Source organism: Mustelus asterias, chromosome 13, assembly GCF_964213995.1.
Source record: "Mustelus asterias chromosome 13, sMusAst1.hap1.1, whole genome shotgun sequence".
Lineage (NCBI taxonomy): Eukaryota > Metazoa > Chordata > Chondrichthyes > Carcharhiniformes > Triakidae > Mustelus > Mustelus asterias.
The window spans coordinates 95627419-95650633 of NC_135813.1; the positions used below are offsets into that span (position 1 = coordinate 95627419).

At 49.5% G+C, this 23215-nt stretch overlaps 1 protein-coding gene across 1 annotated transcript in view; it reads left to right on the forward strand.

Annotated features, from left to right (window-relative positions):
- Nucleotides 1-23215, forward strand: part of LOC144502909 (rabphilin-3A-like) — a 150261-nt gene that overhangs the window by 78732 nt on the left and 48314 nt on the right. The window contains exon 8 of the mRNA XM_078227321.1: nucleotides 5984-6148. Within this exon, the coding sequence (XP_078083447.1) occupies nucleotides 5984-6148 (165 nt within the window). The remainder of the gene's footprint in view (nucleotides 1-5983; nucleotides 6149-23215) is intronic.

The following is a 23215-nucleotide window of genomic DNA, read 5'->3' on the forward strand; positions in this document are numbered from 1 at the left end:
TTGTGTGGCTGATAAACAACAACTTGCATTTGTGTAGCACCTTTAATGTAATAAAATGTTTCAAGGCATCTTACCGGGGCACCATCAAACTTAGTACGACACCAAGCCTTGTGAAAAATATTCGGACAGAGGACCAAAAGCTTGATCAAATGGGTAGGTTTTAAGGAGTATCTTAAAGAAGGATAGAGCAGGGGAGAAGTTTACGGAGAGAATTCCAGAGCTTAGGTTCCAGACAGTTCAGCCTGGCTAAAAAAGACAGGCTTTCATGGGTGGAGATAGGCAGTGACAAGATATTTACTGCTGTTGAACATTCAGGGCGGAATTTAAAATCCCAGTCTTTCTCACTTCCCAAATTTTGCCCAGACCCTGAACCCCTGCAGACTTCCTGGAAGGTGACGCTCTGTGGCTTCAAAAGCTATAAAGGGCTTATTACCAATGATATTTATACATATTATATATATACATATATATACACACACACACAAATAAGGATCTGAGAGACCTGTATACACATCTTCTCTCTGCTCCTCCCTGGCTCCAATTGAGGTTCCTCCCTGACCCAGGACACACACCTTTACGCCCGATTGGCTCGGCTTCCAGCTCTGCCTCTCCATAGGGTTCGGCCTGATCACATGGTCCTCTTAAAGGGGCCACACTACCACACTTTCGATTGGGAGAGGTCCAAAAGCAGACCACAGCACCACCACCTTTGATTTCCCAACCCCCATCCCTCAAGGCTACTGTGGCACCCGCTATGTATCAACCAGGAAAACAAGGTGGAAGATTAGGACTGTGCTTCCCCCATATCATATACAACCTGTGATGGGCCTTCACCTACTGCAGGTACAGTCCAAGTTCAACTCTCAACCCCTCTTCCTGGAAATTCTTAGACACTATTAAATGGGCAGAGTCGTGAGGACAAAGATCAGGATCAAAAACTATCCCATTTTGACAAAAGGGCTTGGGTCCATTAACACAGGAAATATTTCATTGTCTTCCAATCATTAACTGAGATCCTGCTTTTAAAGATACATAATTGATACGTGTACATTTCCCTGTGTATAATAGCCCCGAGTGTGGCGAACCAGCTGCTAGTCAACCTGACCTTCACATTGCAGCAACAATCTTGTCCTTAGCACTGACAATGTAAAGCAAATGGAGCCGTGCCACCAGAGTCATTGCTGTTGACGAGTACAAACATTGCACAAGGAAAAGACAACAGCTCGACTGGCTGTGGACGCACCGTAAAATCCATGATCAGCAACTTACTCTTGGCCTTCAGGACCCTTCCTCTTTCCACTGGGAAAGAACAGCAGAAATCAAAGTGTAATCTTTGACATTCTGATGGCTGTGAATGCTGAGCCGATTGTTGCTCCAGCATTCTGGAATGTGCCCTGTGATAAGACGCCAGCAGCCTTGGGATATGCTCCAGAAATACTTCAAACAGTTGTGAATGAAAAGAGGGCATGAAAGAACTAAAGCCGTCTGTCAGAGGAAAGCAGCCGCTTTGAAGCTTGTTGCCACAGTGTGAATTATACATCAAAAATAAATCACTGGTGCAATCAGATTATTTAAGAGACAACTTCATCTGGGTGTACTACTGGAATAAGCATATTGTGTGCACAGGTTCCCTTTTACTCACTGTATTGATAGGAAAATCAGGTCCATGTAATGGGTGGCCAGTGTGGTACTGTCAGACTCCACCGGCAAGTTGAAAATTCTGCCCATCTTCTCCTGATTAGCCTTTTCGTTGGCCTGTAATTCCTCACTGTGCAAAGATTTCATCCATACTGTTTCCAAAGATGAAAATATCCCTCATCCCAAAAGCACTAGCAATTTTCAGGGAGCTTCTATTGGGGCAGAATCTCTGTCCAAAAACGTGTGTTCCTCTGCTGTCAAAGGGAGCAAGGCAAGTGAGTGCTGGGGGGTTCTCCATTGCCTGGCTTACAGTGGGGCCTAGAGAGATGAGCTATCTGCAGAGTGTACATGGGCCACACGGAGGAGGGAGAGTAAGTGCTTGCCACGAGGTCTCCTCCAAACCAGATGTCCCCGTCCGTTTTTTTTTTTTTTACCCCTACCAAAATAGAGATACCCCAGCTTCGCCTGGTAATGCTCTCCTCAGTAAGAGCTGTGCAGGGAAAACAACATCACAGAATCACCATTTGGCCCATCGTGTCCAAACAAGCTTAGTGCCATCCCCCTGCCTTTTCCCCATTACCCCAGCAGTTGTTTCTATCCAAGTAATCATCGAACACCCTTTTGAAAGCCCCGATTGAACCTGCCTCCACCACGCTTCCAGGTCCTGCATTCCACACCCGAACCACCCCGCTGGGTCAAGAGGTTTTTTCCCACATCACATTTGCTTCTTTGGCAAATCACCTTAAATCTGTGCCCTCGCATTCAGGGCACTGTGTTCCAATCATCAGGAACAATCCACACTTTTATGAACATTATTTATTTTCCCCAATAATGTTCCCTTTAATGTTCCGACAGATAAGCAAGCTGCAGTATCAGCTGCCTTCGCATGGGAAACCAGAAAGGCAGCAAGCTGTTACCCAGCTGCCTTCCTGCAGGGGACAGAGAATGAGTCTAATTAAAGCGGAGCTTTATTATTATCAAATCAAGTAAATAAACTATGAGGTGCATTTGGAGATTGGGAGGGAGCAGTGTAGCTCCAATGTAAGACCATCGTACCTCTTTGCATAATGCTGACTTATAGAGAGTGGGAATCAAAGTTATTAGCAGCACTATCCTGTTTAATGATACCCCACGGCTGCGATGAAAGCTTTGCTCCATAGACGTTAAAATAGTGATTTCTATTTTTGTCCTCAGCCGTTACATAAATCTGTCTCACTGTCCTAATTCTATGGCTGTTTGCAATGGCCATTGGAACCCGAATCACCGAAAAGCGGTTAGCATTGATGAATGAAGTCTCCTGCAAACCATTAGAGATTCTAAATCCTCCAGAGCTTCCTAATGACATTTCGTGTTAAATTTAGGATATTTCAGGGTCGAGCTGGCCTTTTGGGCAAACAAACTGTGGCTCAAGCAGTTGAATTGATGAAACCGGAGGCGGATTCACAGTTTGTGGGGCCCTGTGCTTAGCTTCATCCCCCCCCCCCCTCGCATATTCACACCTCAGATCTGAAGGCTGAATCATAGAATCCCTACAGTTGCCCCCCCACCCCTTGCGCACGCTCTGTCTTACCCCCCCACCCTTCGCCCATGCTCTCTCTCTTTCTTCACCCCCCCCCCCCCCAAAAAACCCCTCTCGCACGCTCTCACTTCTTCCCTGCCCTTCGCACATATTCACTCTCCCTCACCACCTCACTCCCCCGGCCCCCCACCTCCACCACTGGTGTGATGGGGAATGTTGAGGTACAGGAGCTTGATGGAAATGTATTGGCCAAATAGTTTCTGAATATTCTATTATCCCCAACATGATGCTTACGAAGTGAAAAATATTAATGCTGGTTGGCATTTAATTTCAAACCATCAATCATTAATCTTTAGCCTAGCTAGAAATTCATTACACAACAGTTTTAATTATGTAATTCAAGCCTATTAAAACATTAATTATAGAGCTCTACCATAAGATATGGAAACAATCTGGGTAAATATGGTTAAGATAAAGGTCAGTCATAATGGCACTTCAAGCCCAAGAGGCTGAATGGCCTACTTTTGTTCCTGTGTTCCTATCTAGATATTAATAGATGGGGTTTGGCACGTGTGTGCAAGCATTCATGCATCAAGCTCTTTCTCCAGTTCCTCCTGAATGTCACTGGCATCCCCAGCTCCCACATCCCTCCCTCCTCCCCGCCCTCCCCCCCCCCCCCCCCCCCCCCCCAACACCACCATCCCCACATCACTACAAATGAATGAGTCAGCCCCTCCCATGAGTTCCACTAGGGTCCACCCCTACACTGCCCCCGGCACCGGTTGGCACAGTCAGGCACGGTGCTAACCTGGCAATGCCAACCTGTGCCAGGAGGCAATGCCAGGGGACAGCCAGGCTATGTGCCTCCCCCCCCCGCCCCCCCCCCCCCCCCCCCCCCCGGAAGTTATACTCACCTTTATGCCCCCTAGGGGATCCCCACGACAGGTTCACATCTGGGTGAACCGGTTGTAAACCTCGCTGACGTGACATCATGTTGGTGAGGTTTGACAATACGCCTGGGGGGCAGGGGGCGGAGGGGGGGGGGGGGAGTATATAGTGAGGGGGGTGTAAATTATCTGGAAATGAATGTTAATATGTTAAAATCAGGTTCATGACCAATCGGAAATCACAATCTCACCAGTGGGATTTGTGGTTTCTGGGTTTCGCCGGATGTTGAGCCCCGCTGCTGTTCCCACTCACGATCCCGTCAACGTTCCTGGGATAGAATTCCATTGGCACTAACCAGCTGGTAGCATTTCATTCCCATGATGATTGATTCATGAGCCAACCTAGACAGAGTGCGTGCTGTCAAGTTGACCCATTGTAGGAGGCATCCCAATCAAGTCTGATTCAGTCGTCATCAGATGTCTACATGTCCATACTAGCCGGCAGTTCCTGAGTAGAAGCTGTGGATTATAAACCTTCTTCAAGGCTAGGAACAATGCGCCGTACTGTAATGTTACAACTGATTCCCTGGTTAGGATCAGCTAACTTGGTGCTGGGCAACCTGGGAATCCCTGGTTTGTATGGCTCTGTCCCAGTCATAGATTCAGCCATTTTAAAGATCTTTATCCACCTTTAATTTTTCTTTGAAATAGCAATGAGCATATCTCTATATATTTTATTAAAAAACACACAGGGTAATGTTTTAGTCCCTCAAAATATTGTACATAGTTTAATATGAACTGTGAGGAAAGTCTGTGATCATCTGTTCCCAACACAGTTATTGTAAATCCCTGACCTGAGCCCCTTCCTGATCTGGCTCCCAACTGGGAATATGGGATTGAGTAATTATTTGTTTGTTAGAAAGTGGTGGTGGTGAATGTAATGACTTTAACAAGGCCCACAATGTGGACCTCTGAGAATACGAGCTCCCTGATTTAAGGTAGTAATGGCTTATGCAATCAAGGAGCTCTGCATGTGTATGTAACGTGGAATGTCAGGGTTGCTGGACTCCGGGTTTATACTCTGTACAAGGAAGTACCTGTCTGCGTTTTGCTTACTATGTAAATAAATCTATATTTGGTGAAGGGACACTGGCTTCAGAGGAGTCATTTCAGTGGACCTACATCTTGGATTAGTCATAGAAACATAGAAAACTACAGCACAAAACAGGCCCTTCGGCCCCACAAGTTGTGCCGAACATACCCCTACCTTTTAGGCCTACCTATAACCCTCCATCCTAATAAGTCCCATGTACTCATCCAGGAGTCTCTTAAAAGACCCTATTGAGTTTGCCTCCACCACCACTGACGGCAGCCGATTCCACTCGCCTACTACCCTCTGTGTGAAAAACTTCCCCCTAACATTTCCCCTATAGTTACACCCCAGCACCTTAAACCCGTGTCCTCTCGTAGCAGCCATTTCCACCCTGGGATAAAGCCTCTGAGAGTCCACCCGATCTATGCCTCTCAACATCTTCTATACCTCTATTAGGTCTCCTCTCATCCTACGTCTCTCCAAGGAGAAAAGACCGAGCTCCCTCAGCCTATCCTCATAAGGCATGCCACTCATAATAGGCAATTTGTTCAGCTGAATGGCATTTTATATTACTTCAGAGGATAGTTAAGAGTGAATCACATGGGGTTGGAGTCACGTAAAGGGAGGACTGACCAAAGACAGCATGTTTCCTCCCTTAAACCGTAAGCCAGGAAGGTTTTTAATGACAATCCTGCAGTGCAATTGCTGGTACCCAACTTCCCATTCTTCATTTGCTCAACTGCACCTTTCGGGGCAATCCTGTTATTTGGAATATCTACCCTTATTAGTCTGGTCACCGACCAGTATTAACCGAGGAGTCTTAATTTTCCAAATGCTCTCTTTCAGCTGGTGAAGTTGGGTCAATGCCTCCAGGACGAGCCCCCAGTTACGTTTCCTCAGGACGCAGGCCAACCGAGTCACGAGTGATAGCAGGCAGCGAATATGGAGAAAGTGAGAGTCAGGATGGATATGGTGGTGACATGGAGAGTGACACCAATAAGAGCCCAGGAGGTTAGTGAAGTCATTGAAAATGAATGGACGTATAATTTTATTCCAACCTCATGTAGTAAACCGTTATTCTCTCTTTCACAATCACTTCTCTGTTACCCTTTTTCCTTCTCCATTCTCTCACATATTGTGTTCCTTCACGCGCACTCACATTTTTTTGTCTTTTGCCAGCTTTATTTACAGATAACTTTGTTCCGTGTGCAGATAATCAGCTGTGATAATCTTCTCACATTCTCATCTCAAAAGTCATGTAGTTTCTGTGGAGAGTGAAATAAATGTCTTCAGCTTTGAGGAAATAAGTTTCTGTCGGTGAACACTGCCCTCAGCATTAACGATGTGGAGATGCCGGCGTTGGACTGGGGTGAACACAGTAAGAAGTCTCACAACACCAGGTTAAAGTCCAACAGGTTTATTTGGTAGCACTATGTAGCATTATGGTATTTGCTACCAAATAAACCTGTTGGACTTTAACCTGGTGTTGTGAGACCTCTTACTGTGTTCAGCATTAACACCAGAGAGAATGTTAACTGCGACCAAGCTTAAATCATTCACAGATGCTTTGTGTGTTTTTCAAGATGGATTTTATTGAGGGTTGTCGGTTGTGCATGGGCACACTTGCGGATGATGCTCCTCTGCATTACACTGGTATTCCCGCTTAATCCTTGCAAGAATATTCCACCATTGGTGTTTGCAGGGTGATATCATTGATGCATGGTGGACAGATCAGTTGCAGTTGTCCTCAAATGCTTGTACTGTTGCAAAAGCCTCTCTCTATCTTTTCCAGTTTCTACATTACTTTCAGAATATGAATCCATGCATGCTTAGAGATCTTGGCTCCTTTTCCAGTTAGCTTTAATTCACAGAGCTGATTTTGAGAAAGTTGGATCACTGGACCAGCTTCATGCCTTTTGTGTTTGAGACCGGCATGTAGATGGCTTTATGGGACCCCTGGGTTTTGTCAATAAATTCCTGCAGTCAAACCTGAAGTACCATCTCGATTTTCCTCGTGTCTCTCTATTCCCTCCTTGTTATGTATCAGGTCTAATATGCACTAATAAAAGACCATGAAGTAAGTGGGAGTAAATTAACTGGAACTGTTTAATAACACATCTATTCTCCAGCACAGTCAACACAAGACTGGCTTGGAAAGCTCCCCCAAGGTGGAGCTTGAGTCCTGGGTCACCTGACCTGTTCTCTTAAAGGGGCATACAACATACATAATACACACACACAATGCAACTATATATAAAAACATTTTAAAGTAAATTTATTAGTGTCACAAGCAGGCTTACATTAACACTGCAATGAAGTTACTGTGAAAATCCCCTAGTCGCCACGCTCCGGCGCACCTGTTCAGGTACACCAAGGGAAAATTTAGCGTGGCCAATGCACTTAACCAGCACATCTTTTGGACTGTGGGAGGAACCCGGAGCACCAGGAAGAAACCCATGAAACAGTGACCCAAGCCGGGAATCAGCGTCGCTGGCGCTGTGAGGCAGCAGTTCTAACCACTGTGCCACCGTGCTGCCTTGTGAATAACAATATCAACGTCCACTTAAATGTCTACATAGACATGATCAGTCTGTCTGGAGGACAGCCGTTCCTGGATGAGTGTCTCCTTGCCTCAGGAGTCTTCTTGGGTGTCCTTCCCAGAATTCCTGGAAGCTCTCGAGCTTCCCCTCTCGCTTGGGTTACTATCTCCAGTAGACTCTGCCAATGTTTCCTCTCTGGGGGAAACCACCTTTGCTTCAGGAACCCTAAAGCCGGTCGTTTCCCCTGGCTCTGCCTGCCACAATTGCAGAGCAGGGAGGACTTCCTTCCTTTGAAGTGGGGCGGCCACCAGTTTATCCGTGTGCCTCCTTCAGACCCATTCATCTTGGATCTGTACAGTATAAGACAATGACCCTGTCTGGGCCACCACTGTCGCTAGAACCCATTTCTCACCCAACAATAATTCCTCGCCAACACGGTTTCTCCTTTCCTGAACTTCTTTCCCCTCCCACCAGACCACCTCGACCTTCCTACTTTCCTGCCACCACTTTTCTTGTCCCTCCTGCCCACATCAGATCAAAAGGGGTTCTCAATTTGCGACCAAGCATCAACAATGCCGGGTAACACTGGGTCATTGCACGGTGTGTTTAGTATGTATTTAGGAATCAACTCATTCACCTTCCAAGGGAACCCTCCCCTTGGGAAACCTTAAGCACCTGCTTTAAGGTCTGGACAAATCTTTCTGCCTGGCCATTTATCATGGAGTGGTATGGAGCTGACCTCACCTCTTGGGGGTTGAGGTTGTCCACAAACTCCTTTGCCACAAACCGTGGCTCGTTGTCGCTCATTATTTGCTCAGGACTCCCAAATCAAGCAAACAACCTGTCAAGTCAATCTATTGTCACCTCTGCAGACACAAACTTCATACTTGCTACTTCTGGCCATTTTGAGTGGACATCGAACACCAACAAAAGTATTTTTCCTTCCATCAAACTTGCGAAGTCTACATGAATCCTCTGCCAGGGAGCTTCAGCCATAGATGGATGGGCAACAACGGCAGTACTTGCCGCACAGAATTCAGAAGCACCTGCCTTCTCCTCGATCTGTGAGTCAACACTTGGCCACCAAAAATAGTTGTTGGCAATCTCCTTCATTCACACCACTCCCAGGTTCTCTGGGTGCACTTGATCCAGCATCTTTCTTCGTAACATAGGAGGAATGATCACTCTCATTCCACACAAAAGGCAACAACTCCCACCTCCTGGACAGGTAGGGACACAAATCCAGGCTGATTTGTACGTATAGTCTTTCCTCGTAAGACGAAATCCATTACTGGATCGTTTCTTGTGGCGTTTCATACCGGGGCTACAGCCATAGTGCTTTGTCATCTAGGTGAAAACACATCATTTTCAAAAGCCAATCAGGAACAGCCTCCACTGGATTGTTCCCTTCTGGAGGCCACATACAAGCCAGTCCTGTAATGCACCCTGCAAGAAAGCCCCAAAGACACAGTGCTCCACTAGGCTCAAGGACACATTTGGCATTGGTCTTGCTCTCCATCTGGTCCCACTTGTCGAACCGGAACCGTTCTGCAATCAGCAGTGGTTTTGGTACAAAGTGCCCCTCTAGTACTGTGCACAACTCTTGAACAGTTTTCTCCATTGCTTTTTTTGGCTACAGCAGGCTTCACAAAACGCCCAACAGTTTACTTCCCATTGTGCTGAAAAGGACCGGCACCACGTCGTCATCTGCCACCTTCAAGTTTATTTATTTATTAGTCACAAGTAAGGCTTACATTAACACCACAATGAAGTTACTGTGAAAATCCCCTAGTCGCCACACTCCGGTGCCTGTTCGGATACACTGAAGGAGAATTTAGCACGGCCAATCCACCTAACCTGCACATCTTCGGACTGTGGGAGGAAACCAGAGCACCCGGAGAAAACCCACGCAGACACGGGGAGAATGTGCAAACTCCACACAGACAGTGACCCAAGCCGGGAACTGAACCCAGGTTCCTGGCGCTGTGAGGCAGCAGTGCTAACCATTGTGCCACCGTGCTGCCCTTATTCGCGGTGGTAAAATACTGAACAATTTGATGTAGGCCGTCCACAACAGCCTCTTTATCGAGTGTCCCAATCAACCCGAACTTTCCTGCCAATTCTCTGTATTGACTGCAGAGATTTCCCTGCCCCTGGACTAGGCCCACAGCCTGTTTTTCCTGCGCTGCCTGATGTGCTCACTTCTCCCCAAGCGCTTGGTGTTGCCACACCCGACGACCGAGTCTTTTCGATCGCCCGCAACCCGATGCCAGCAACGGTCGTGGAGACCGACTTTAAACCTTTGACAGCTCCCGAATCCGTCCATTTGCTGTTTTCCATGACGCCCTCTTACCCCCATGGTCCTCCCATCCTCCAAGGATTTCCATCTTTACTGTGCATTGTGGATCTCTAGATGGTCCGTATTGAAGATTTTTTCCTTCACTTTCTAGGCCGTCAAAAGCACGCCACCTTCATCACCAGTGTTAAACCCGTTGTACTGAGGCTTCTCCTCAATAACTGCCCCACAGTCAGACGTCAGGGAACACAGCTCTTTATTATGTCTACTTGCTCCATACTCCAAACATTGACTGCCCATACAGGGCGGTTCCCAACAGCTCCCACTCCCGAGGTCACATGACCAGTTCTTAAAGGGGCTATGCCCCAACATGCATAACAGCGGTTAGTTTATTGGTTGGTATCCCTACCTGATACCCACACCAGCAATGTAGCTTGATGTGTCAGCTTGGCTCAGTTGAAAGCTCTCCCATCCCTGATTCTGTAAACTGTAAGTTTTCAGTGTATGATCTCCAATCTTTATAAGCACAAAATTACTTTTAGCACAAAATGCAGCACGAGATCTACTCCTGAGAAATTCAACTTTACTAAAACCCCCAAAATGTGCATAATTCTCACCTATTCTTAGTGCGACACCTGTGCTTGCGCACGATCAGTGAGTGCTGTGACGTCTGGGTCGTAGTTTGAAATGGCCAGTCTCTTACAGTTCAACAGATGAGCATTTGTGAGATGACTTGGACTTGATGATTTTCACCTCACAGAGGTATGTGGACCAAAGTAGGCCTTCACCTTGAGTGCACACAAGGCAGAAGAGGGTATTTCTGTTTACAAGTCCTTTGGTTTGTTCGAACACCTGCTGACATTTTGCTGTCAGTTTTCAAATGTCCACTTAAAAAAAAACGATTTGAGACAAACATAATCTTGTCTAACTCCTGAAAGTATCGGTTGAATCCCTTTTCCAATTTGTTCAGATTGTCACACAAATTGTTTGGATGGAACCCTTTCTGTTTTGACCTGTTGTTGTATTTTCCCCACATTTGGGAAGAGCTCAGTAGTTTTGTTTTTTTTTCAAACTGTGAGGACCACAGGCCCAGTTTCAACTTGAACACACTCACTGCACTGATCAGTCTCTGTCCCTCCCCTGCAGTTCATGGTTCAGCTAATTCAATTTTGTTCTTATGCCTGCAAGAAACACCCAGTCAAGCAACCATGCATGATCTGACAGCTCACTTCATTTCTTGATTTAAGAAAGCTGACAGTATCAGGGAGCAGACCTTAAAATCTCTGGAAGACTTTTCCTCGACTTAACCACCTCACATCCGCACAAAGGACTAGTTCACTGTTGGTGGCATCAAGCTCATCGAGTAACGATTTGAACAAGCGATGTTGCAGAGTGCTGGCACGAATTGAGCTGACAATCTTGACAACTATCATTACACAAGAAAAATGAATGACCTTGCTCACTGGAGCTTGTTGGTGGATAACAAAGTGGTAATTGACAAAGGAGGGGAATTCCGTGTCATTTCTGCAAAGCGTGTTGACACCCAGCACTGATGGTGCACCATCAGTTGTGATTGAAACCAGTTTCTTGATCGGAATGTTATTCTCATCACGTACCTTTTAAATTAGTTGTAGACATCCCCACCCCTTGTCCTCCGAGTGGCAAAAGAGTGAAGAAGTCCTCCTTTGCTGTCGCATCTTCGAATGCCATGTGGACGAAACAATCAGCTGGGCTGTAACTGCCATGTCTACTGATAGGTCAAACTGCAGTGAGAAACATTCACAGCCTGGTAAGTCTTGGTGTATTTGCCGAGACACAATTCCGCCCTTCTGGCTACTGTTAAAGCATCAAACGGCGTGCTCTTGATGGCTATCATAATTGCATCTCTGTTTTTAAACAAGGTGGCAGCAGCAGCCATCATGCCGTCTTGATAACTTCACCGTCAGTGAGCTGCTTCTTATGTTTGGCCAGCAGATGGCCAATGTGAAAAAAACACATTTTTGCGAGCCTTGCGTTTAGCCACACGTTTTGAAGAGTGATTGTTGAGTTTGCAACATTTCCTTTAACTCCCAGTTTTCTTTGTGCGAATGGCGCTGTTTAAAGGGAAATTTTATTAAATTTTTGCATATGTTGTCTTGTGATGCTGTTCCAAACCACCTCTTTTACTCAAGATAATACTCTGTTGACAAGTAGTCTCGCCTTTGACATATTCAAAAGAAACTCACTTTCCCATTCCTGGTAGAAATGGTAGGTTTTTGCCTCTTGGAGGTCCCTCGCCCCTCACTCATCTTTTATCCTCACCCAGCTTTGTCCATGTTTTGGCTCCTGCGATTCAGCAGTCAATGAGCTGATTCGTTCACCATCACGAGAAGCCCAAGTCCCGCCCGTTTTCAGCAGCCAATGACAATTGACTTTTCAAAACTCCAGGATAGATCTGTCAGTTGTGATCGAGCATTTGGGGACCACTAATCGAGGCTATATGTTTGCGTTGAGGGATGACTGTACTGTCAAGAGAAACCACTACCCTTTTGGCGAGGTGTTAAACCAAGGACCTGTTTCCCAGATCAGTGATTAGAAACATAGAAAAAAACAGAACCGGGAAAGAAGGCTGAGTCTAAAAACTCTCAATTGCCCACTCCCTTAAATATCTATCCAATTCTCCCTTAAAGTTTGTTCACACTGTTAAGACTTCATAATGTCAACTTGAGCAGTCCATTCCACACATTCACCACCCTCCTGTGCAAAATAGACAATCATAGAATCCTACAGTTCAGAAGCAGGCCATTCAGCCCATCAAGTCTGCAGCAATCACAATCCCATCCAGGCCCTATCCCTATTACCCCATGCATTCACCCAAGCTAGTCCCCCTGACACTAAGGGGCAATTTAGAATGGCCACGCAACCTAACCCACGCATCTTTGGTCTGTGGGAGGAAACCGGAGCACCCGGAGGAAACCCATGCAGACACGGGGAGAATGTGCAAATTCCACACAGACAGTGACCCAAGCCGGGAATCGAACCCAGGTCCCTGGCTCTGTGAGGCAGCAGTGTTAACCACCGTGCCACCCAATACTTTAATCCAACCTTCCATTTTCTAAGAGAGACTCTATTTCCTATAGCATAAGCGTATTTTGTATAGCAAGGGTTATGGGAAGGAGATGGCGCAGTGGTATTATCGCTAGACTATTAATCCAGAAACTCAGCTAATGCTCTGGGGACCCAAGTTTGAATCCCGTCATGGCAGTTGGGGGAATTTGAATTCAATTAAAAATTAAGAATCTACTGACCATAAAACCATTGTCGATTGTCAGAAAAACCCATCTGGTTCACAACCATTGTCGATTGTCTGGTTCATCAATGTCCTTTAGGGAAGGAAATCTGCTATCCTTACCCGGTCTGGCCTACATGTAACTCCAGAGCCACAGCAATGTGGTTGACTCTCAACTGCCCTCAGGCAGTTAGGAATGGGCAATAAATGCTGATGTGGAGATGCCGATGTTGGACCGGGGTAAACACAGTAAGGAGTCTAACAACACCAGGTTAAAGTCCAACAGGTTTATTTGGTAGCAAACGCCACTCGCTTTCGGAGCGCTGCTCCTTCGTCAAGTGAGTGGGAGTTCTGTTCATAAACAGGGCATATAAAGACACAATCTCAATTTACAGAATAATGAATAATGATTGGAATGCCAGTCTTTACAGCTAATCAAGCCTGAAAGGTACAGACAATGTGAGTGGGTTCATGTCACACTATCTGTAACTCCCACAACTTGCCTGGACTTGCAAAGTCTCACTGGCTGTCCTGTCTGGAGACAATACACATCTCTTTAACCTGTGCTAATGCTCTCTCCACTTACATTGTCTGTACCTTTAAGACTTGATTAGCTGTAAAGACTCGCATTCCAATTATTATTCATTATTTTGTAAATTGAGTTTGTGTCTTTATATGCCCTGTTTGTGAACAGAACTCCCACTTACCTGACAAAGGAGCAGCGCCCTGAAAGCTAGTGGTATTTGCTATCAAATAAACCTGTTGGACTTTAACCTGGTGTTGTTAGACTCCTTACAATAAATGCTGGCCAGCCAGCGACGCCCACATCCCACGAATGAATAAAACAAAACTGTGGGACTGGGAAACAGTACTGCTCAGAGTGTGAGGTAACAAGACATATGACCTGAGACTAGAGTCAGTTGTGTACTGGATGTATAAACCTGGAGTTAGATCATAGTTTGGGCTATACCCTATATATGTGTAAAAGTTGTATGTTATCAATGAATACATAGGGTGGAATTTTCCCATTTTTGCAGAGGGCTGTTGCATCTCTCTGGAACTACATGGTGGAAGTTCCCTTTAGGTGGTGAATTTTTCCCTTATCTGTGGGGTGAGGGTTCCCTTGTGCATGGGGTGGGGAGGGGGTGGGGAGGGGATGCTTCTTTGTTTTTTTTTATTGGAGATCGAGGTGTCCCGACCTCAGGAGTCCCGCTTTTTCTGGCCCTACCCTGTCAACATGACACATGGGCCACTCCTGCAGATCTGTTTTGCAGAGAGTGCTGCATTATCTGGTGAGTAAAACTGGCTGTGCAACTGGTGAGGGTCAGTACTCCACGCCCGCGTCAGCACTCACGTCTTCGCGCTGATCAGAGACGCGGAAACTTACCAGGAGGCAATCGATCTCCTCAAGAGCCAGGACAACCGGCAGCCGAATGAGGTCTACACCAGACATCTGCTGGCCACTCGCAGACAGCAGCCCAGGGAATCGACTGAGCAATTCCTGCACAAACTGCATGCGCTCGGCAGAGCCTGCAGCTGCAAGGCCGTTTCAGCCGCCCAGAACGCCGACGACCTGATCAGAGATGCCTTTGTCGCGGGCATCAGGTCGACCTATATCCGGCAGCGCCTGCTGGAACAAGGTGGGCTGGACCTGAAGAAAACTGTGGAACTTGCCAGTTCGCTGGAGGTGGCTTTCCGGAACCTCGAGGCCTACACTCCCGACCACGAGGGCACACCGTGCACACCGCGACCGCAGCCATCGCTGTACCCGGGAGGGCCGCAAACCTACGCCACGCCCCGTCCCGACGCCAAACTGACCACTGCGGCAGTCCCCGGAGGCCTGAGGTGCTACTTCTGCGGCCTGGAGAAGCACCCACAACGATGCTGCCCGGCGAAAGACGCGATCTGCTCTGGCTGCGGTAAGAAGGGTCATTACCTGAAAGTTTGCAGGGCAAAATCGGCCCCCAGGCCCAGCAGCGCCACGTGCGATCTGCGGGAGGCACTGCCTTCGCGCCATCGGCGTGTGCGATCTGTGGGTGCCACCATTTTGGACACCAGCGGCCACGTGCGACCTATGGAGGCAGCCATCTTGGACACCATCAGACACGTGCGACCAACGGGAGCCGCCATCTTTGGTGACGTCAGCCGAGTCATGGGGGCCGCCATTTTGGGAACCGTCCACCGCATTGCCTAATCCGACAGTGGCCTCGGTCGCGTTGGACCAGTCCAGGCCTCACCAACTCGCCTGGTCGATGATGGACATCAAGGTAAACGGCCACACTACTAATTGATTATTTGACAGTGGGGGTACGGAAAGTTTCATCCACCCTAACACGGTGAGGCGCTACGCACTGCCAGTACTGCCAATGCAGCAATCAATCTCCATGGCTTCGACATCCCAGTCGGTGAATGTCATCGGGTACTGTGTAGCAACTCTGACTGTACAGGGCACGGTGTACGATAAGTGCAGGCTCCTCGTGCTGCCACAGCTCTGCGCTGCCGTACTACTGAGGCTAGATTTCATGTGTCACCTTGGGAGCGTCACCATGGTGTATAATGGGCCTTTTCCCCCAATCTCCGTCCAAAATTCACAGCTATCAGACCAGCCACTGCGCACCACCTGTGGTCTCTCGACCCTTAAAGTCGCCCCTCCCTCACTCTTTGAACACTTCACCCCCGACTGCAAGCCCATTGCCACCAAAAGCAGACGGTACAGCGCTGGAGATAGAGCGTTTATCAAGTCCGAGGTGCGACACCTCCTGAGGGAGGGGATCATTGAGGCCAGTACCAGCCCCTGGAGAGCCCAAGTGGTGGTTGTTAAGACTGGGGAGAAACTTCGCATGGTTATTGACTACAGTCAGACCATTAACCGATACACGCAGCTGGACGCGTATCCCCTTCCCCGCATATCTGACATGGTCAATCAGATTGCACAATATCGGGTGTTCTCCACCATTGATTTGAAGTCTGCATACCACCAGCTCCCTATCCGCCCGGAAGACCGCCAATACACTGCCTTCGAGGCGGATGGCCACCTCTATCACTTCCTTAGGGTCCCCTTCGGCGTCACCAACGGGGTCTCGGTTTTCCAGTGTGAGATGGACCGAATGGTGGACCAGAACGGGTTGCGGGCCACCTTCCCGTACCTGGATAATGTCACCATCTGTGGCCACGATCAGCAAGACCACGACGCCAACCTCCAAAAATTCCTCCATACTGCGGCACTCCTCAACCTGACCTATAAGAAGGAGAAGTGCGTATTCCGCACACGCTGCCTCGCCATCCTTGGTTGTGTTGTGGAGAACGCGGTCATCGGCCCCGATCCCGACCGCATGCGTCCCCTCCTGGAACTTCCCCTCCCCACCATCCTCAAAGCACTGAGGAGATGCCTGGGCTTCTTCTCGTATTACGCCCAGTGGGTCCCCAATTATGTAGACAAAGCCCGTCCGCTCATCAAATCCACATCTTTTCCCCTAGCAGCGGAGGCTCGGCTGGCCTTCGACCGCATCAAAGCGGATATCGCGAAGGCCACAATGCACACTGTAGACGAATCCACCCCATTCCAGGTGGAGAGCGATGCGTCTGATTTTGCCCTAGCCGCCACTCTTAACCAGGCGGGCAGACCCGTGGCCGCCTTCTCGCGCACCCTCCAGGGCCCTGAAATTCGACACTCCTCTGTCAAAAAAGAGGCACAAGCCATCGTGGAGGCTGTATGGCACTGGCGCCACTACTTAGCTGGCAAACAGTTCACCCTGCTCACGGACCAATGGTCCGTTGCCTTTATGTTCAGTAACACACAGCGGGGCAAAATCAAGAACGATAAGATTTTGAGGTGGAGGATCGAGCTCTCCACCTACAATTACGACATTTTATACCGGCCTGGGAAGCTCAATGAGCCCCCAGACACCCTGTCCTGGGGGACCTGTGCCAGTGCGAACCTAGACAGGTTACAGACTCTCCACGATGACCTCTGCCACCCGGGGGTTACCAGGTTCTTCCATTTCATCAAGGCCCGGAACCTGCCATATTCCATTGAGGAAGTCAGGTCTGTAACCAGACACTGCCAAGTCTGCGCGGAGTGCAAGCTGCACTTCTATCGGCCAGACAGAGCGCACGGCATCAAAGCCACCCGCCCTTTCGAACGCCTGAGCGTTGACTTCAAAGGCCCCCTCCCCTCCTCTGACCGCAACATGTACTTCCTCAACATCGTTGATGAGTCTTCGCGGTTCCCCTTTGCTATTCCCTGCCCGGATATGACCTCGGCCACGGTCATCAGGGCCCTGCACAGCCTCTTCACCCTGTTTGGTTTCCCCAGCTATATTCATAGCGACCGGGGTTCCTCTTTTATGAGTGACGAGCTGCGCCAGTACCTGCTCTCCAAAGGCATAGCCTCGAGTAGGACCACCAGCTACAACCCCAGGGGGAACGGACAGGTGGAGAGAGAGAATGCGACAGTCTGGAAGGCCGTTTTATTAGCTCTCCAGTCTAAGGGTCTTCCAGTCTCCCGCTGGCAAGAGGTCCTCCCTGATGCGCTACACTCAATTAGGTCACTACTGTGCACGGCTACCAACGCCACCCCTCATGAACGAATGTTTGTTTTCCCCAGGAAGTCCTCCTCGAGGACCTCACTACCGTCGTGGCTGACGTCCCCAGGCCCTGTCCTGCTCCAGAAGCACGTGCGGACCCATAAGTCGGACCCCCGGTCGAAACGGTCCGGCTCCTCCACGCCAACCCCCAATACGCCTATGTGGCGTACCCCGACGGGCGGGAGGACACGGTCTCCATTCGCGATTTGGCCCCCGCAGGTAATACGTCCCACGGCCCCTCACCCCCAGCTCCCAATGTTGTCCATGATGCACCAGAGTCGCAGCACGCCTGAGCCCCAGGAGCAGCCTCCACACACCCGGCAGTCTGAAGGCGCTACGGACGGCTTCACCGGTTATGGACTGGCGTCTGACCCATCACCACGGCCTCCTGAACCGGCACCACGGCCGACACTGCGGCGGTCGCAGCGGCAGATCAAGCCCCCGGAGAGACTGAACTTGTAACTTGAATCAATAACTTGTGACTGTCGTTCCACCACCTCGCCCCCGCCGAACTCTTTTTAAAACAGGGGGTGAATGTGGTGAACCACTGTAGTTGTCTGTCTATGTGATAGTTTATGTGATATGCCTGGACACGCCCCTGCTGCCTCAATCCGGGGCTCCGCCCTCCTCGGGGTATAAAGGTGGCTGCTCTCCGCCCCTTTTGCCTCAGTTCGGGTTAGCCATCGGTTTGGGAGTGCTTCCGTTCTTTGTTAATAAAAGCCCATCTAGTCTTTGCGTATTCAATGGTGCGTCACATTGTTTGATTGTATGGTTTTTACTGGAGCTGGTTAGTTGTGGTTCAGCTCCTAGGCTGATCTAAAGAGCCAATCCTTATTGCATTCAATGGAATTGATTTAAGACATGAACGACCACACCATAACTCTATGAATCCAGAAATTCAGCTAATGTTCTGGGAACCTGGGTTCAAATCCCGCCTCGGCAGATGGTGGATTTTGAATCCAATAAAAAATATCTGGAATTAAGAATCTACTGATGACCATGAAACCATTGTCGATTGTCGGAAAAACCCATCTGGTTCACTCATGTCCCTTTAGGGAAGGAAATCTGCCGTCCTTACTCGGTCTGGCCTACATGTGACTCCAGAGTCACAGCAATGTGGTTGACTCTGAACTGCCCTCCTAGGGCAATTAGGGAGGGCCAATAAAAGCTGGCCGGGCAGCATGTCCCACGAATGAATGTGGGTCTCGGTGAGACAGTAAATTTGATATTTCATATGGAATTATTTTAAGTCCAAGACTAAGGAGAATTTGAACAAAAGCTTTGACCTTGAGATTTTCTCCATTATGTATAACTGGGATTGATACAAGCATTTTATAAAATGAGATGAAGGGGCTGCTACACAAAGACTGAGTGGGAAGTTGGATTTTATTTGTTGTGCTTCTGTGCACCAATTTTAAATGTGCTGTTTGTGTTGCTTTGAAGTTTAACACCCTGATGCTGTTGGGAATATATTAAATCAACAACTGTGCCTACACACATACCTGCCCTGATAAGCAAGTAGGCAAACATTAGAGTTCCTATTGAGAAGCAAACTATTTTGTGACCCAAAATCAGCCTACCCACTAAGAGTGCATGAGAAAAAGATCATGTTTATCTTTTCGAAGATCCAGATTTTGTCTGTCGTCTTATGGGAAATGCAAATTTGTGAATAGCAACGGCGAATTTGTGCCAAAATGGCACAATAACCAACTCCACCCCACCTCCAGCCGTCACTCCAAACCGGGATTAGGAAAAGTAAATATGCTGAGGACCCGATTCGCAACTACTCCTTGAACAAATAGCCAGTGCTCCAAACTGATACGAGAGGAAAATCTAATATAATCACCATTACCAGTTCCATTGGATAAGATTTGAGATTGGATTGCTTGCTCTCCAGGTTTGAGCATGTTTAAACTCTGTTGGGGCAACGTGTGAGTCAGAGAGAATAAAATAATTTTGCCTCCATGTGGCACACACTTAGCTCAGTTGTAACGATCCTGGAAACTTGCTTTCGGAGAGAAACAGAGTTCACCTTTTGAGCCTGTTGACTCTTCTCCTGGTAGATGCTGGCAGCCCTGCTGAGTTTTTCCAGCATCCGCTATTCTTTACTTCAGGTTGCAACATCTGCAGTATTTTGCTTATTGTAGTTTTAGTACTGTAGGTCACCATCTCACCACAAACAGATTTTTTAAAAAGCTCCTCTAATTTGCTCCACTTTTCTCTTCAGCATACCATTTCATGTAAGGATACTGTTCCACCAGTGCCACGCACTCTACTACCAGTGTCAAGTGGAAGCACTGGTTACTTTTTTAACTTTTTAAGTTTTCTTTGTCAGTAATATGGGGGACTGGAGATATTTGAAGCATTCTTAATTGTGGCCTTGGTTGAAATGAGCCAACTCAGTAAAGACAAGGAATCGAAGCTATGCCATTTGTTCTGTTTGGCTCACCATCTGAGCCAGTGGAAGAGCTGGATGTATGTTTTAACATTTTTATTTTGCTGCAATAGATAATTAATGAGATGAAGGGGCGAGAAGTGGGCTGCACGGTGGCACAATGGTCAGCACTGCTGCCTCACAGCTTCAGGGACCTGAGTTCAGGTCCAGCCTTGGGTCACTGTCTGTGTGGAGTTTGCACATTCTCCCCATGTCTGTGTGGGTTTCCTCCGGCTGCTCTGGTTTCCTCCCACAGTCCAAAGATGTCCAGGCTAGATGGATTAGCCGTGGGACATTGCCCCTTAGTGTCCCAAGATGTATAGGATTAGCCATGGTAAATGTGTGGGGTTACAGGGATAGGGTGGGGGAGAGGGCCTGGGTAAGATACTTTCTCAGAGAGTCGTTGAGACTCGATGGGCCGAATGGCCTCTTCTGTACTGTCGAGATTCTATGATCACTGACAACAGACAAAAGCTACAAAGCTTGAGATAATTCTGCTGGAGGAGTATAAAGATTTGTTGGCTACAATGATTAGAACGAGTGTTGAGGAACAAAAAGTTAGAACAGGTAGACAAGCTGTAGAGCTTAGGGACGATTAGAAGTTGGTTCATTGGCCAAAACCTTTCTTTAGACCCAGCTTTAAATCAGAGAAAGCTAGAAAGTTGGAAGGTGCTCGAGAGGACACGCCAGAGAGAGAGAGAGAGGGCACGCCAGAGAGCGAGAGAGGACACGCCAGAGAGCGAGAGAGGACACGCCAGAGAGCGAGAGAGGACACGCCAGAGAGCGAGAGAGAGGACACGCCAGAGAGCGAGAGAGGGCACGCCAGAGAGCGAGAGAGGGCACGCCAGAGAGCGAGAGAGGACACGCCAGAGAGCGAGAGAGGGCACGCCAGAGAGAGAGAGAGAGAGGACACGCCAGAGAGCGAGAGAGGACACGCCAGAGAGCGAGAGAGGACACGCCAGAGAGAGCGAGAGAGGGCACGCCAGAGAGCGCGAGAGGACACGCCAGAGAGCGAGAGAGGACACGCCAGAGAGCGAGAGAGGGCACGCCAGAGAGCGAGAGGACACGCCAGAGAGCGAGAGAGGACACGCCAGAGAGAGAGAGAGGACACGCCAGAGAGAGCGAGAGAGGGCACGCCAGAGAGAGAGAGAGGACACGCCAGAGAGCGAGAGAGGACACGCCAGAGAGCGAGAGGGGGCACGCCAGAGAGCGAGAGGGGGCACGCCAGAGAGCGAGAGAGGGCACGCCAGAGAGAGCGAGAGAGGGCACGCCAGAGAGAGCGAGAGGGGGCACGCCAGAGAGAGCGAGAGAGGGCACGCCAGAGAGAGCGAGAGAGGGCACGCCAGAGAGAGCGAGAGAGGGCACGCCAGAGAGAGCGAGAGAGGGCACGCCAGAGAGCGAGAGAGGGGGCACGCCAGAGAGAGCGAGAGGGGGCACGCCAGAGAGCGAGAGAGGGCACGCCAGAGAGAGCGAGAGAGGGCACGCCAGAGAGCGAGAGGGGGCACGCCAGAGAGCGAGAGGGGGCACGCCAGAGAGCGAGAGAGGGCACGCCAGAGAGAGCGAGAGAGGGCACGCCAGAGAGAGCGAGAGGGGGCACGCCAGAGAGCGAGAGAGGGCACGCCAGAGAGCGAGAGAGGGCACGCCAGAGAGAGCGAGAGAGGGCACGCCAGAGAGAGCGAGAGAGGGCACGCCAGAGAGCGAGAGGGAGGGCACGCCAGAGAGAGCGAGAGAGGGCACGCCAGAGAGAGCGAGAGAGGGCACGCCAGAGAGAGCGAGAGAGGGCACGCCAGAGAGAGCGAGAGAGGGCACGCCAGAGAGCGAGAGGGAGGGCACGCCAGAGAGAGCGAGAGGGGGCACGCCAGAGAGAGCGAGAGAGGGCACGCCAGAGAGAGCGAGAGGGGGCACGCCAGAGAGCGAGAGAGGGCACGCCAGAGAGAGCGAGAGGGGGCACGCCAGAGAGCGAGAGAGGGCACGCCAGAGAGAGCGAGAGAGGGCACGCCAGAGAGAGCGAGAGAGGGCACGCCAGAGAGAGCGAGAGAGGGCACGCCAGAGAGCGAGAGAGGACACGCCAGAGAGAGCGAGAGAGGGCACGCCAGAGAGAGCGAGAGGGGGCACGCCAGAGAGAGCGAGAGGGCACGCCAGAGAGCGAGAGAGGACACGCCAGAGAGAGCGAGAGGGGGCACGCCAGAGAGAGAGAGAGGGCACGCCAGAGAGCGAGAGAGGGCACGCCAGAGAGAGCGAGAGAGGGCACGCCAGAGAGAGCGAGAGAGGGCACGCCAGAGAGCGAGAGAGGACACGCCAGAGAGAGCGAGAGAGGGCACGCCAGAGAGAGCGAGAGGGGGCACGCCAGAGAGAGCGAGAGGGCACGCCAGAGAGCGAGAGAGGACACGCCAGAGAGAGCGAGAGGGGGCACGCCAGAGAGAGAGAGAGGGCACGCCAGAGAGCGAGAGAGGACACGCCAGAGAGAGCGAGAGGGGGCACGCCAGAGAGAGCGAGAGGGGGCACGCCAGAGAGCGAGAGAGGACACGCCAGAGAGAGCGAGAGGGGGCACGCCAGAGAGAGCGAGAGGGGGCATGCCAGAGAGAGCGGTAGTGGTAGGAAGTGCCATGGAGGCTTCCACTCAAAACAAACCCAAGTCTGTTGGAGGGATGAGAGATAGGCAGAGTCAGATGTTGGCATTACAATAAACAGGGCCTCATCAGATCAATATGCTCGAGATTAAACTGTCATCCGGTTGGGGTTATAAATGGCAGTCATGATGTGGAGATGCCGGCGTTGGACTGGGGTAAACACAGTAAGAGTTCTAACAACAACAGGTTAAAGTCCAACAGGTTTATTTGGTAACAAATACCATTAGCTTTCGGAGCACTGCTCCTTCGTCAGATGGAGTGGAAATCTGCTCTCAAACAGGGCACAGAGACACGAAATCAAGTTACAGAATACTGATTAGAATG